This window comes from Scyliorhinus torazame, chromosome 1 (genome assembly GCF_047496885.1).
Source record: "Scyliorhinus torazame isolate Kashiwa2021f chromosome 1, sScyTor2.1, whole genome shotgun sequence".
In the NCBI taxonomy this organism is placed as follows: Eukaryota; Metazoa; Chordata; class Chondrichthyes; order Carcharhiniformes; family Scyliorhinidae; genus Scyliorhinus; species Scyliorhinus torazame.
The window spans coordinates 414,633,623-414,648,714 of NC_092707.1; the positions used below are offsets into that span (position 1 = coordinate 414,633,623).

The 15,092-nt window shown below is 55.3% G+C and overlaps 2 protein-coding genes across 4 annotated transcripts in view; one reads left to right on the forward strand and one right to left on the reverse strand.

Annotated features, from left to right (window-relative positions):
• Window positions 1–1,058, reverse strand: part of LOC140411705 (membrane progestin receptor beta-like) — a 53,811-nt gene extending 52,753 nt beyond the window's left edge. The window contains exon 1 of the mRNA XM_072500736.1: window positions 955–1,058. The gene's annotated coding sequence lies outside the window, so the exon portion shown is untranslated. The remainder of the gene's footprint in view (window positions 1–954) is intronic.
• Window positions 1,059–5,909: 4,851 nt separating this feature from the next.
• Window positions 5,910–15,092, forward strand: part of mcm3 (minichromosome maintenance complex component 3) — a 48,882-nt gene continuing 39,699 nt past the window's right edge. Inside the window, exons 1-3 of one of the 3 annotated variants that reach the window (XM_072515129.1) lie at window positions 5,910–6,086; window positions 9,731–9,843; window positions 13,310–13,518. In XM_072515129.1, coding sequence (XP_072371230.1) covers window positions 6,018–6,086; window positions 9,731–9,843; window positions 13,310–13,518 — 391 coding nt within the window. In that variant the 5' untranslated portion in view covers window positions 5,910–6,017. Of the gene's footprint in view, window positions 6,087–9,420; window positions 9,638–9,730; window positions 9,844–13,309; window positions 13,519–15,092 lie in introns of those variants that run through there. The other 2 variants (XM_072515139.1, XM_072515147.1) reach the window with 2 other exon arrangements.

Below are 15,092 nucleotides of genomic sequence, written 5' to 3' on the forward strand. Positions count from 1 at the left end.
ACAGTACATTCTATTATGTTGATGCCCTTGTGGGCTCCGCCCCCTCGGGGGAGGTATATAGAGCTGCCGTATATAGGCGGCAATCTGTACAGGGCAGTCACAGTTCTAGCTGATTAGAACCACTGTTCACTTCAACTCTCCGTCTCGTGTGAATTGATGGTCGCATCACCCTCCATTCAGCCTGTTCCATTATCACTCCAATCTCTCTGTCCTCGGCCTGCTGCAGTGAAGTCCAATGTAAGCTCGAGGGTCAGCAACTAATCTTTCTAGCTGTTCTGTCCTTTCCCTCCCCACTCTGTGGTTCAGTGTTTGCTTCAAAGCAGTTTCACAGAGTTCTAGGCTATGGATAGGCTGGATCAGGGCTCCATTGATAGTCTGGACAGCTTGGGACAACCAATTTTAGCAGTTTCTGGCACCCCCAATCATCCATCAGACAGAGGAGGTGTTCGGATCACCCCAGAGCATTAGCCTAGGGCCATGGATTACACCCACACACACAGATACCCTCATACACACATTCACATATACCCTCAGACACACACACATACATGCATATACTCACACACTCAAACACACACACACTCATAGACGCTCACAAATGCTCACACACACTCATTCAAACACACAAACTCAAGCAGACAACACAAACGCACTCACAGGCAAACACACACATGCAAGCACTCTCACACACACTAAACACTAACACACACTGACACCCATTCTCGCGGCTAAATATGCAGTGCACACATCAAAACATTCTGCTCCACTTCAGAGCCTCCTCCCGCTCAGAGGCATAACCTGATTCCTGTTCCAGCATAATTATAAAGCACGAGTGTTCTGTTGGAATCGCTACCCTCGGTTGCTCCGTGACATTCCCCTTTGCCCAGCCCTCACATTCTGACCAGGAGAATTGTGGAGCTTAAAACACATTTGCTCAGAGGGATGAAGACGCACCTATTTCCAGGGAAAGCGAGACTTGATCCGGGTGGGACCAAACGGCAGTTTCCAGGAACACGTGGTTTGATGCACATTGATAACAAGGTTAGCAGCGGGAAATACAGACTCGGTCCAGGCTGGATTCACGTTGCAAAATATCACATTTCTACTGCCTGACATCACAGTCACAACTTGACATCACAAAGCAACATCACTTAGTGCTCCTGCCGTTTAAACCTCTCACTAAAAACACTTTACAATCACGTGCTTTTAGCGGAAAGCCGAATCTAAACACACGCGAGCAATAATCACAGGCTTGTGACTTTACACAAGAGGATTGAGAAAGGTTGGCCTGTGTGGGAGCTGCTGTAAATCTCAGGAGGTTATGAATCAGTGTGGAATTGATCCAGAGCTGCACAAACAATCCTTAGACAGGGGGTACCGCAGGGGAAACTACCCAGCGGGCGGACATACCGACCACCCAAAAAGCAGCGTGGATTGGCGTAACGCGGCCGGTAGATGGCGGGGGATTACGGGATCGGACCGGCCCGTCACGTCGCCAACACGATGTGAATCTGGCCCCATTGTGGGCGGCCTCACTTTCTGGCAAATCTGCATCCGGGACCGAGAGAGCTGGTCTCACTCTGATGTGCGTTCCCGAGATCTAACCAAGGCGCGCGATCTAACCCGCTCACCTCGGGGATGTCGGGCGAGCGCCGTTGAGTGCTGGGCCACGGGCAGCCCCAGCCCTGGGCAGTCCCAGCCCCGGGCAGCCCCAGTCCCGGGCAGCCCCAGCCCCGGGCAGCCCCAGTCCCGGGCAGCCCCAGCCCCGGGCAGCCCCAGCCCCGGGCAGCCCCAGCCCCGGGCAGCCCCAGTCCCGGGCAGCCCCAGCCCCGGGCAGTCCAATCTGGCCGGAGCTGATACTGACAGGTGAGATCACAGGGTCACCTTCGCTTGTCACTGATACCTCATTTGGTCAATAGCCCAGTGACATGACTGGGAAGCAATGGAAATGTGTGTGTGCAAGGAGCTGGACAACAGCTGGAAATGTTACAGAATATAGAACTCACCAAGTTAGAGGTTAAAGCGCGGTAGCACAGTGGTTAGCACTGTTGCTTCACAGCTCCAGGGTCCCAGGTTCGATTCCCGGCTTGGGTCACTGTCTGTGCGGAGACTGCATGTTTCTCCCAGTGTCTGCGTGGGTTTCCTCCGGGTGCTCCGGTTTCCTCCCACAAGTCCCGAAAGACGTGTTGTTAGGTGAATTAGACATTCTGAATTCTCCCTCTGTGTACCGGAATAGACGCCGGAATGTGACGACTGGGGGCTTTTCACAGTAACTTTGTTGCAGGGCCTCACACTGCTCAATGTTAGGAGCGGATGGAGGGAATGCTGGGCCCAGGGCCCCACACTGCTCAATGTTAGGAGCGGATGGAGGGAATGCTGGGCCCAGGGCCCCACACTGCTCAATGTTAGGAGCGGATGGAGGGAATGCTGGGCCTAGGGCCCCACACTGCTCAATGTTAGGAGCGGATGGAGGGAATGCTGGGCCCAGGGCCCCACACTGTTCAATGTGCAGCAGCAACAGCAGCAGTTAGCCTCTTGTACAGTCTCCAGACTGTACAAAAATACAAACCTCACAACTCCCTGCACACAGCTTTCGAACAGGGATTTCACACTTGGTGGCACAGTGGTTAGCACTACCGCCTCACAGCGTCAGGTTTGATTCCAGCCTTTGGTCACTGTCCGTGCGGAGTCTGCACATTCTCCCCGTGTCTGCGTGGGTTTCCTCCGGGTGCTCCGGTTTCCTCCCACAGGTTAGGTGGGATTACAGGGATAGGGCGGGGAGTGGGCCTGGGTAGGGAGCTCTTTCAGAGGGTCAGTGCAGACTCAATGGGCCGAATGGCCTCTATGTGCACCGTAGGGATTCGATGGAAAGAAATGCGATGGGAAATGTTAGGGTTTTTGAAACTGAAGATGCCTGGGATGTGAAGGAGCATCAATTTGGTCAAACACCCTGCCGTGTGTGCCCAAACACCCTGCCGCGTGTGCCCAAACACCCTGCCGCGTGTGCCCAAACACTCTGCCGTGTGTGTGCCCAAACACCCTGCCGTGTGTGTGCCCAAACACCCTGCCGTGTGTGTGCCCAAACACTCTGCCGCGTGTGCCCAAACACCCTGCCGTGTGTGTGCCCAAACACCCTGCCGTGTGTGTGCCCAAACACCCTGCCGTGTGTGTGCCCAAACACCCTGCCGCGTGTGCCCAAACACCCTGCCGTGTGTGTGCCCAAACACCCTGCCGTGTGTGCCCAATCACCCTGCCGTGTGTGTGCCCAAACACCCTGCCGCGTGTGCCCAAACACCCTGCCGCGTGTGCCCAATCACCTGTTGTGTTATGTTATTGTCAGTAACATAAGCTGCTACTTGATGTCGGCTCTGCTGAAAGATGCCCCAGACTCGGAGAGAAGTTTAACGTATTTATTGAACGATTAACAATGCTCCTAAATGAGTTTGACTCTCTACTAATCTGCGTCTAGTAACTCAGTCTATTCTGCTAACTATACAAGCTTGCTCTCGGCCATGTGCTAGTGTGTGATGTTGCTGATAATCAACCCTTTGTACTCTTGCCGTTGTTTTGAGCTGTGCTGTTACATTGTCCTCCATGTGCAGAGTTGTACCATGTCGTACAAGTTGTTGTTTCATTGTTGCTGTTTTTGTCGTGCTTGTCGCGCTCAATGACGGTTCCGTGTGGATAATTAGAGTCATTCTCAAAGTTACTTGTGTCAGTGTCCTTTGTGGTATCTGATGCTTCATTGAGCGTTTCTTCTTGAGGATTGTGGGAATGACCGGATGTTGCATTGGGCTTGGTGACATCACTCCTTTGTGGTTGATGTGATTCCTCTTTGATTCCTTGGTGCTCCTCTTCTGGAGTCATTTCTGGTTCACTTGAATCATCTTTGGTTTCTTGATGCTCCTCGTCTGGAGTCAAAATCTTCAAGATTTCATTTTCTTGTGGATAGGCTCGAGTGGATGAGGTTTTAATTGATGATGTCTCACTGGACTCAAGAGTAGTTTCACTTTGATTGTTGAGTGCCTCTGTACATACGAGCTGAGATCTGTCAGTCTCGCTGTGATCTTGCATATCCTGTATGGGAATTGTGATTTCTTCGTCACTTGTCTCACAAACAGTGGGTACAGTACCAAGTCTTACAACAGCAGGTTAAAGTCCAACAGGTTTGTTTCGATGTCACTAGCTTACGGAGCGCTGCTCCTTCCTCAGGTGAATGAAGAGGTCTGTTCCAGAAACACATATATAGACAGATTCTAAGATGCCAAACAATGCTTGGAATGCGAGCATTAGCAGGTGATTAAATCTTTACAGATCCAGAGATGGGGTAACCCCAGGTTAAAGAGGTGTGAATTGTACCAAGCCAGGACAGTTGGTAGGATTTCGCAGGCCAGATGGTGGGGGATGAATGTAATGCGACATGAATCCCAGGTCCCGGTTGAGGCCGCACTCATGTGTGTGGAACTTGGCTATAAGTTTCTGCTCGGCGATTCTGCGTTGTCGCGCGTCCTGAAGGCTGCCTTGGAGAACGCTTACCCGGAGATCAGAGGCTGAATGCCCTTGACTGCTGAAGTGTTCCCCGACTGGAAGGGAACATTCCTGCCTGGTGATTGTTGCGCGATGGCCGTTCATTCGTTGTCGCAGCGTCTGCATGGTCTCGCCAATGTACCACGCTTCGGGACATCCTTTCCTGCAGCGTATGAGGTAGACAACATTGGCCGAGTCGCACGAGTATGTACCGCGTACCTGGTGGGTGGTGTTCTCACGTGTAATAGTGGTATCCATGTCGATGATCTGGCACGTCTTGCAGAGATTGCCATGGCAGGGTTGTGTGGTGTCGTGGTCTCTGTTCTGAAGGCTGGGTAGTTTGCTGCAAACAATGGTTCGTTTGAGGTTGCGCGGTTGTTTGAAGGCAAGTAGTGGGGGTGTGGGGATGACCTTGGCAAGATGGTCATCGTCATCAATGACGTGTTGAAGGCTGTGAAGATGACGTAGTTTCTCCGCTCCGGGGAAGTACTGGACGACGAAGGGTATTCTGTCGGTTGTTAGACTGAATGTCGACAGTGGGTAGACACTCAGTGTCTTCTTGTTGGTTAAGTGACTGTCGGAGGCTGCTGCTGGTTGCTCTGATAGACCTTCATGGTCTTGTTCATGCATGGACTTCACTATGGAGCCTTGAGTTGCTTCCATTGTGGAGTCTGTCATCGCTGTCTGTGTGGAGTCGGGGACTCTGTTGTTTCAAAACTCTTCTATTTCAGTTTCGGACATTTCCCCTTTAAGTGGTCCGGGCGGCTCTGACGTCATGCCGCTCGTGACGTCACGCGCAGGACTCAATTGCGCACGCGCGCGCCGAGGTTCCTTTACTGCGCGCTCTTTCCGCAACTGCGCACGCGCGACTTCGCAAACCAGCCGCTCGCCGGCTTTTCTGTGGGCGGCGTTCGGGTTTTTGAAAGTGAAGGTGTCTGGGGTGCGAAGGAGCATCGATATTGGCCAGTCACCCTGCCGCGTGGGCCTGCTCAACGTCAACCCCCTGGCTGCGACGCTGTGAACGCAGGGAATAGTGTCTGTATCACTGCTGGAGCTCCAGCCGGGACTGGCAGCGCTGAAACAGGCCATTCGGCCCGCTGGAGGCTGTTGGTGCTGAGTCCACACCAGCCCCGCCCACCCTCCACATCAGGGCCACTGTCAGCTTCCTCAGGGGGCGGGGCCCGGTGGGCGGGGCCTGGGCTCGGGGGCGGGGCCGGCAGCGGGGAGGGGAGGGGAGGGGCGGGACCGGCTGCGGGGCGGGGGGCGGGGCCTTGGCTCGGTGGGCGGGTCCGGGCTCGGCGGGCCGGGCTCGGTGGGCGGGGCTTTGGATCGGTGGGCGGGGCCCGGGGAGTGGCGGGGAACGGGGGGAGGGGCCGAGAGCGGGGGGCGGGGCGTCTGGCCCGGTCCACGCCACCTGATTGGTCCCGGGTTTTACCCGCGAAAGCCGATCCCACGTGACTGTTTTGGCGCCAAGCGGAGCGGCAACGGGAATGGCGCTGGAACAGGATCCCGCGGCCCGGGAGGCGCAGCGGCAGTACCTGGACTTCCTGGATGATGAGGTACGGGGAGAGGGCAGAGAGAGAGAGGGGGTGGGGTAGGGCAGAGAGAGGGGGTGGGGTAGGGCAGAGAGAGGGGGTGGGGTAGGGCAGAGAGAGGGGGTGGGGTAGGGCAGAGAGAGGGGGTGGGGGAGGGCAGAGAGAGGGGGTGGGGGAGGGCAGAGAGAGGGGGTGGGGGAGGGCAGAGAGAGGGGGTGGGGGAGGGCAGAGAGAGGGGGTGGGGGAGGGCAGAGAGAGGGGGTGGGGGAGGGCAGAGAGAGGGGGTGGGGGAGGGCAGAGAGAGGGGGTGGGGGAGGGCAGAGAGAGGGGGTGGGGGAGGGCAGAGAGAGGGGGTGGGGGAGGGCAGAGAGAGGGGGTGGGGGAGGGCAGAGAGAGGGGGTGGGGGAGGGCAGAGAGAGGGGGTGGGGGAGGGCAGAGAGAGGGGGTGGGGGAGGGCAGAGAGAGGGGGTGGGGGAGGGCAGAGAGAGGGGGTGGGGGAGGGCAGAGAGAGGGGGTGGGGGAGGGCAGAGAGAGGGGGTGGGGGAGGGCAGAGAGAGGGGGTGGGGGAGGGCAGAGAGAGGGGGTGGGGGAGGGGGGTAGGGCAGAGAGAGGGGGTGGGGGAGGGGGGTAGGGCAGAGAGAGGGGGTGGGGGAGGGGGGTAGGGCAGAGAGAGGGGGTGGGGGAGGGCAGAGAGAGGGGGTGGGGGAGGGGGGAGGGCAGAGAGAGGGGGTGGGGAGGGGGGTAGGGCAGAGAGAGGGGGTGGGGAGGGGGGTAGGGCAGAGAGAGGGGGTGGGGGAGGGCGGTAGGGCAGAGAGAGGGGGTGGGGGAGGGGGGTAGGGCAGAGAGAGGGGGTGGGGTAGGGCAGAGAGAGAGGGGGTGGGGTAGGGCAGAGAGAGGGGGTGGGGTAGGGCAGAGAGAGGGGGTGGGGGAGGGCAGAGAGAGGGGGTGGGGGAGGGCAGAGAGAGGGGGTGGGGGAGGGGGGTAGGGCAGAGAGAGGGGGTGGGGGAGGGGGGTAGGGCAGAGAGAGGGGGTGGGGGAGGGGGGTAGGGCAGAGAGAGGGGGTGGGGGAGGGGGGTAGGGCAGAGAGAGGGGGTGGGGGAGGGGGTAGGGCAGAGAGGGGTGGGGGAGGGCAGAGAGAGGGGGTGGGGGAGGGGGGAGGGCAGAGAGAGGGGGTGGGGAGGGGGGTAGGGCAGAGAGAGGGGGTGGGGAGGGGGGTAGGGCAGAGAGAGGGGGTGGGGGAGGGCGGTAGGGCAGAGAGGGGGTGGGGGAGGGGGTAGGGCAGAGAGAGGGGGTGGGGGAGGGGGGTAGGGCAGAGAGAGGGGGTGGGGGAGGGGGGTAGGGCAGAGAGAGGGGGTGGGGGAGGGGGGTAGGGCAGAGAGAGAGGGGGTGGGGGAGGGGGGTAGGGCAGAGAGAGAGGGGGTGGTGGAGGGGGGTAGGGCAGAGAGAGAGGGGGTGGGGTAGGGCAGAGAGAGGGGGTGGGGTAGGGCAGAGAGAGGGGGTGGGGTAGGGCAGAGAGAGGGGGTGGGGTAGGGCAGAGAGAGGGGGTGGGGTAGGGCAGAGAGAGAGGGGGTGGGGTAGGGCAGAGAGAGAGGGGGTGGGGTAGGGCAGAGAGAGGGGGTGGGGTAGGGCAGAGAGGGGGTGGGGTAGGGCAGAGAGAGGGGGTGGGGTAGGGCAGAGAGAGGGGGTGGGGTAGGGCAGAGAGAGGGGGGGGGTAGGGCAGAGAGAGGGGGTGGGGGAGGGGGTAGGGCAGAGAGAGGGGTGGGGGAGGGGGTAGGGCAGAGAGAGGGGTGGGGGAGGGGGGAGGGGGGAGGGCAGAGAGAGGGGGTGGGGGAGGGGGGAGGGCAGAGAGAGGGGGTGGGGAGGGGGGTAGGGCAGAGAGAGGGGGTGGGGGAGGGCGGTAGGGCAGAGAGAGGGGGTGGGGGAGGGGGTAGGGCAGAGAGAGGGGGTGGGGGAGGGGGGTAGGGCAGAGAGAGGGGGTGGGGGAGGGGGGTAGGGCAGAGAGAGAGGGGGTGGGGGAGGGGGGTAGGGCAGAGAGAGAGGGGGTGGTGGAGGGGGGTAGGGCAGAGAGAGAGGGGGTGGGGTAGGGCAGAGAGAGAGGGGGTGGGGTAGGGCAGAGAGAGGGGGTGGGGTAGGGCAGAGAGAGGGGGTGGGGTAGGGCAGAGAGAGAAGGGGTGGGGTAGGGCAGAGAGAGAGGGTGGGGTAGGGCAGAGAGAGAGGGGGTGGGGTAGGGCAGAGAGAGAGGGGGTGGGGTAGGGCAGAGAGAGAGGGGGTGGGGTAGGGCAGAGAGAGGGGGTGGGGTAGGGCAGAGAGAGGGGGTGGGGTAGGGCAGAGAGAGGGGGTGGGGTAGGGCAGAGAGAGGGGGTGGGGTAGGGCAGAGAGGGGGGTGGGGTAGGGCAGAAGGGGGGGTAGGACAGAACGAGAGAGAGGGGAGGTAGGGCAGAGAGCGAGAGAGAGGGGGGGTAGGGCAGAAAGCGAGAGAGAGGGGGGTAGGGCAGAAAGCGAGAGAGAGGGGGGGTAGGGCAGAGAACGAGAGAGAGGGCGGTAGGGCAGAGAGCGAGAGAGTGGGGTAGGGCAGAGAGAGGGGGGTAAGGGCAGAGAGAGAGAGGGGGGTAAGGGCAGAGAGAGAGAGAGGGGGGTAAGGGCAGAGAGAGAGAGAGGGGGGTAAGGGCAGAGAGAGAGAGAGGGGGGTAGGGCAGAGAGAGGGGGTGGGGTAGGACAGAGAGAGGGGGTGGGGTAGGGCAGAGGGAGTGGGGTAGGGCAGAGAGAGGGGTGGGGTAGGGCAGAGAGGGGGTGGGGTAGGGCAGAGAGGGGGTGGGGTAGGGCAGAGAGAGGGGGTGGGGTAGGGCAGAGAGAGGGGGTGGGGTAGGGCAGAGAGAGGGGGTGGGGTAGGGCAGAGAGGGGGTGGGGTAGGGCAGAGAGAGGGAGGGGGGTGGGGTAGGGGAGAGGGGGTAGGGGAGGGGGGGTAGGGCAGAGAGAGGGGGAGGGGGGTAGGGCAGAGAGGGGGGTAGGGCAGAGGGGGGGTAGGGCAGAGAGCGAGAGAGGGGGGGGTAGGGCAGAGAACGAGAGGGGGGGGTAGGGCCGAGAACGAGAGAGGGGGGGGGTAGGGCAGAGAGCGAGATAGGGGGGTAGGGCAGAGAGCGAGGGGTGGGTAAGGGCAGAGAGAGGGGGGTAAGGGCAGAGAGAGGGTGGTAGGGCAGAGAGAGGGGGGGTAGGGCATGTGTCCTCATGTATTTATCGTATGTTCTTCCGTTTTTCATCTGTGGAACGATCTGTCAAGACTCAATGCAAGGGAGTGTGTGTGACTAGGGTTGAGCGGGAGAAGGGGGTACGCAGTGCACCTCGGCACACATTAACATTAATCTAAACCTGTTTGGTGCCCTCTGACCTTTATCCTTTCACCTCTCCCTGTTGCTTAGCGACAGCCAGTGGTATTGGTGCAATTCTCCATCCCCTCCATTCATAACTCAAAAGTAAATGTTTGGGATCTTCCATCACAGTCCTCGTTCATGGGGGAAATTTACCTAGTCAGTCCAACAGTCCCCTGTACCTGCTGAGAATTTCCCCAGTTGCTCCAGGTAACCCTCGGAGTTCTGCGCTGGTCCCAGGTTTGTGAAGTGTTCCTGTTGTAAACAACAGATTGACGTTTTGATTGTTTTTTTAATCCACAGCAAGATCAGGGGATTTACCAGGGTAAGGTGAGGGACATGATCAGCGAGAACTTGTATCGACTGATTGTCAACGTCAATGATCTGCGCAGGAAGAATGAGAAAAGAGCAACCCAGTAAGTATCTTGAATAGTTACAAGATTCTCTAATCCATCGTTAAGGATGAGATTTCTAAATTCTTGGAAGTGCAGGGTCGGATTAGGACAAGTCAGCATGGATTTAGTAAGGGGAGGTCGTGCCTGACAAACCTGTTAGAGTTCTTTGAAGAGATAACAAATAAGTTAGACCAAGGAGAGCCAATGGATGTTATCTATCTTGACTTCCAAAAGGCCTTTGATAAGGTGCCTCACGGGAGACTGCTGAGTAAAATAAGGGCCCATGGTATTCGAGGCAAGGTACTAACATGGATTGACGATTGGCTGTCAGGCAGAAGGCAGAGAGTTGGGATAAAAGGTTCTTTTTCGGAATGGCAACCAGTGACGAGTGGTGTCCCGCAGGGTTCAGTGTTGGGGCCACAGCTGTTCTCTTTATATATTAACGATCTAGATGACGGGACTGGGGGCATTCTGGCTAAATTTGCCGATGATACAAAGATAGGTGGAGGGGCAGGTAGTATGGAGGAGGTGGGGAGGCTGCAGAAAGATTTAGACAGTTTAGGAGAGTGGTCCAAGAAATGGCTGATGAAATTCAACATGGGCAAGTGTGAGGTCTTGCACTTTGGAAAAAAGAATAGATGCGTGGACTATTTTCTAAACGGTGACAAAATTCCTAATGCTGAAGTGCAAAGAGACTTGTGAGTCCTAGTCCAGGATTCTCTAAAGGTAAACTTGCAGGTTGAGTCCGTAATTAAGAAAGCAAATGCAATGTTGTCATTCATCTCAAGAGGCTTGGAATATAAAAGCAGGGATGTACTTCTGAAGCTTTATAAAGCATTAGTTAGGCCCCATTTAGAATACTGTGAGCAATTTTGGGCCCCACACCTCAGGAAGGACATACTGGCACTGGAGCGGGTCCAGCGGAGATTCACACGGATGATCCCAGGAATGGTAGGCCTAACGTACGATGAACATCTGAGGATCCTGGGATTATACTCATTGGAGTTTAGGAGGTTGAGGGGAGATCTAATAGAAACTTACAAGATAATGAATGGCTTAGATAGGGTGGACGTAGGGAAATTGTTTCCATTAGCAGGGGAGACTAGGACCCGGGGGCACGGACTTAGAATAAAAGGGAGTCACTTTAGAACAGAGATGAGGAGAAATTTCTTCAGCCAGAGAGTGGTGGGTCTGTGGAATTCATTGCCACAGAGGGTGGTGGAGGCCGGGACGTTGAGTGTCTTTAAGCCAGAAGTTGATCAATTCTTGATTTCTCGAGGAATTAAGGGCTATGGAGAGAGAGTGGGTAAATGGAGTTGAAATCAGCCATGATTGAATGGTGGAGTGGACTCAATGGGCCGAATGGCCTTCCGCTCCTATGTCTTATGGTCTTATAGTGACCGCTTCAGCACCTATTCCTCAGCGTTAGCTCGCGTTATTAAAGACTCAGCAACTGCAGCGGTTCAAGAAGGCAGCACCTACCACCTTCTCAAGGGCAACGAAGGACTGGCAATAAATGCTGGCCTAACCAGCGACGTCCACGTCCCGTAGGTGAATCCAAAATAAACATTGTTGCCAGAGTATATTAAACCTACAAAACAGGAGGAGGGAGGCAGACGGACTGTAGGCTTCCTGGGTCTATCCAGCCACCTCAGTAAAATAATGACTAATCTTCTGAATCAATTCCACTTTCCTGTTCGAAGTTCGCAGTACGCAACGAGGCAACCGCAGCTCTGGGAGGGGCAGAGCTCCACAGATTCAGCATCCTCGAAGTCAAGACATTTCTGCTTGAATTTCACGCAGTCTTTTGGACGTGGCTGTGTGATCCAAGCCTGCTTCTGGACCAATGATCTCCTGTTCTCAAACCCAGAGCAGGCGATTCGGCCTATTGTCCCAAGTACTGGCTCTTTCGGAGAGTATCCAATTAAACCAACAAAAACAACCCTCATATCTTCTTGGTTATTTCACTGGTTCTTTTAAATCTCTGTCCCTAGGTCACTGGAAACAGAGTAAATTTGGGGGGGGGGGGGGGAGGAGGATCAAACCCCACAATACAAAGATAGGTGGAGGCCATTCGACCTGTAATAATAATAATCTTTATTAGTGTCACAAGTAGGCTTAGATTAACACTGCAATGAAGTTACTGTGAAAATCCCCTAATCACCATATTCCGGTGCCTGTCCGGGGAGACTGGTACGGGATTTGAACCCGCGCTGCTGGCCTTGTTCTGCATTACAAACGAGCTATCTTAGCCCAATGAGCTAAACCAGCCCCACGTCGCCACCTAAAAGCCCCTGGTCGCCACACTTTGGCGCCTGTTCAGGTGCACAGAGGGAGAATTCAAAATGTCTAATTCACCGAACAAGCACGTCTTTCGGGACTTGTGGGAGGAAACCGGAGCACCCGGAGGAAACCCACACACACATGGGGAGGACGTGCAGACTCTAAACATACAGTGACCCAAGCCGAGAATCGGACCTGGGACCCTGGCGCTGTGAAGTAACAGTGCTAACCACTCTGCTACCGCGCTGTTGAGCCTGCTCCATTATTCGGTATAATCATATCGGATCATCCCAACTCCAGGCCTATTCCCCGCATTATCCCCATATCCCTTTACATCATTGCTGTTTCGAAATCTATCTGTCTTACTTTTAAACGTGCACCGTGACTGAGCTTCGCAGCCTCTGGTAGAAAATTCCGAAGATTCACAATTCTCTGTAAAGCATTTTTCCCTCCGCTCAGTTCAAAGTGGCTTCCCCCCCTTTATTTAGAAATTGTGTCCCCTGGTTCTGGACACCCCAATACAGGGGAAGGACAAGTATTTTCTAGTTCCAATGAGATCGTCTCTCACTCTTTGGAACTCTCGAGAATGCAGGCCCATTATAGGACAGTCCCACCATCCTGGGAACAAGTTTGGTGAACCTTCATTGCAATCCCTGTATGGCATTAATATCCTCCCTGTGAACAGGAGATCAAAACTGCACACAGTATTTCAGCCATGATTGAATGGCGGAGCAGACTCGATGGGCCGAGTGGCCTAATTCTGCTCCTATATCTTATGCCCTTATGGTTGTAAAAACCCATCTGGTTCAACAATGGAAATCTGCTGTCCTTACCCGGTCTGGCCTACATGTGAGTCCAGACCCGCAGCATGCCAAGCCATCCCAAAGTTAGGGATATACAGTAACTGGCCCAGCCAGCGACTCCCACATCCCGTGAACAGATTTTTTAAAAAACTTGTGGAAGAGCAGAGGTCCTGTACAGCCCGATCCGCGTCACGTCCCCCGTCGGCGCAGTGTCCCCATTGGTGGGGCAGAACCCCAAGCACAGGTCACCTGGTGGCCTACAGTGACTGTCAGTGAGGTGGAAGCAGGATGTTTATCATCTTGTTTGAGAAATTCTCCTCTTTGGGGAGGGGGTTAACCTTTAACTTCGCAAACCCAGTGCTGAAAGGTGAGCCTGCTAACTCTGTCTGACCCTCTCGCAGGCTGCTGAACAATTCCTTCGAAGAACTTGTGGCCTTTCAGCGGGCATTGAAGGATTTTGTTGCTGCCATTGATGCTACCTATGCCAAGCAGTTCGAGGACTTCTATGTCGGACTAGAAGGCAGCTTCGGGTCCAATCATGTCAGCCCGCGAACCTTGACCTCTCGTTTCCTCAGCAACGTTGTCTGTGTGGAGGGGATCGTCATCAAATGTGAGTCTTTGGGGTGAGACTGGACGATGCTGGGTGGGCAGATCCCTGTAAGATGTGGTTTGTAATGTTGCTTTTAACTTTTTTTCAGTTAGTGGCAGCTCACCCGGACTCTAGGCAGTGGGGCAAGTGAGCACCATAAATATAAGTTGATAATTTGCATAGCACTACCATACGATGTTGAGAGAATTCGGCCCATCGAGTCTACTTTGTCGTTCGGGGGATCATATTAATCTCAACTCCACTTTCCATCCTTATCCCCACATTCCTTCATTCCCTCACTGATTTAAAAAACCTGTCTTATCTCAGCCTTGAACATACTTTAACCACCCACCCTCGACAGCCCTCTGTGGTAAAGAATTCCACAGATTCATTACCCCCTTCGAAAAGAAATCCCTCCTCATCTCTGTCTTACTCTGAGATTGTGCCGTCTGGTCCTAGACTCCCACAAGAGGGAAGCGACCTCAGCATCTCCCCTGTCATGCCCTCTGAGAATCCGATATGTCTCAATAAGGTTGCCTCATTCTGCTGAGCTCTGATGAGAACAGGCCCAATCTTCTCAACCTCTCAATAAACTATTTCCTATGCACCCAACAGCAATAACAACAGAGAGATCTGGAAAAGCTCAGGCCTGGCAGCATCTGGAGAGAGAGAGAAAAAAACAACAGATAACGTTTCTAGTGCGTACGACTCCCAGAGTGTTCCGAAGTCGAGTCCTATTTGACTCAATGTTAACTCTGTTTCTCTCTTCACGGATGCTGCCGGACTTGCTGAGCTTTTCCAGCACTTTCTGTTTTCATGTCAGATTTGCAGCATCCTCAGTATTTTGCTGTGAAAACTATATTGAAGATGTGAAATTAAAGCAAAACTGTTAATTCGTGTGGTTCAGATGTTTTTAAAAATAAATTTAGAGTATCCAATTCATTTTTTTCAATTAAGGGGCAACTTAGCGTGGCCAATCCACCTACCCTGCACATCTTTTGGGTTGTGGGGGCGAAACCCACGCAGACACGGAGAGAATGTGCAAACTCCACACGGACAGTGACCCAGGGCCGGGATCGAACCTGGGACCTCGGCGCTGTGAGGCAACCGTGCTAACCACTTGCGCCACCGTGCTGCCCTCTTTTTTTTTTTTAAAGATCACATGGCACCATTTGAAGAGGCAGCGAGTTCTCTTGAAGCCCCTTTCAACTTTCCCCCTCAGTCAAAGGACAGGAACAGGCCCTTCAGCCCTCCAAACCTGTGCCGACCATGCTGTCGTCTAACCTAAAACCTTCTACACCTCCGGGGTCCGTATCCCTCTGTTCCCATCCTATTCATGTATTTGTCAAGATGCCTCTTAAACGTCACTATCGTCCCTGCTTCCACCACCTCCTCCCGCAGCGAGTTCCAGGCACCCACTACCACTGTAAAAAAAAAAAAAAACTTCCCTCGCACATCTCCTCTAAACCTTGCCCCTCTCACCTTAAACCTATGCCCCCTAGTAATTGACTCTCCCACCCTAGGAAAGAGCACCTGACTATCCATTCTGTCTATGCCACTCATAATTTTGTAGACGTCTATCAGGTCGCCCCTCA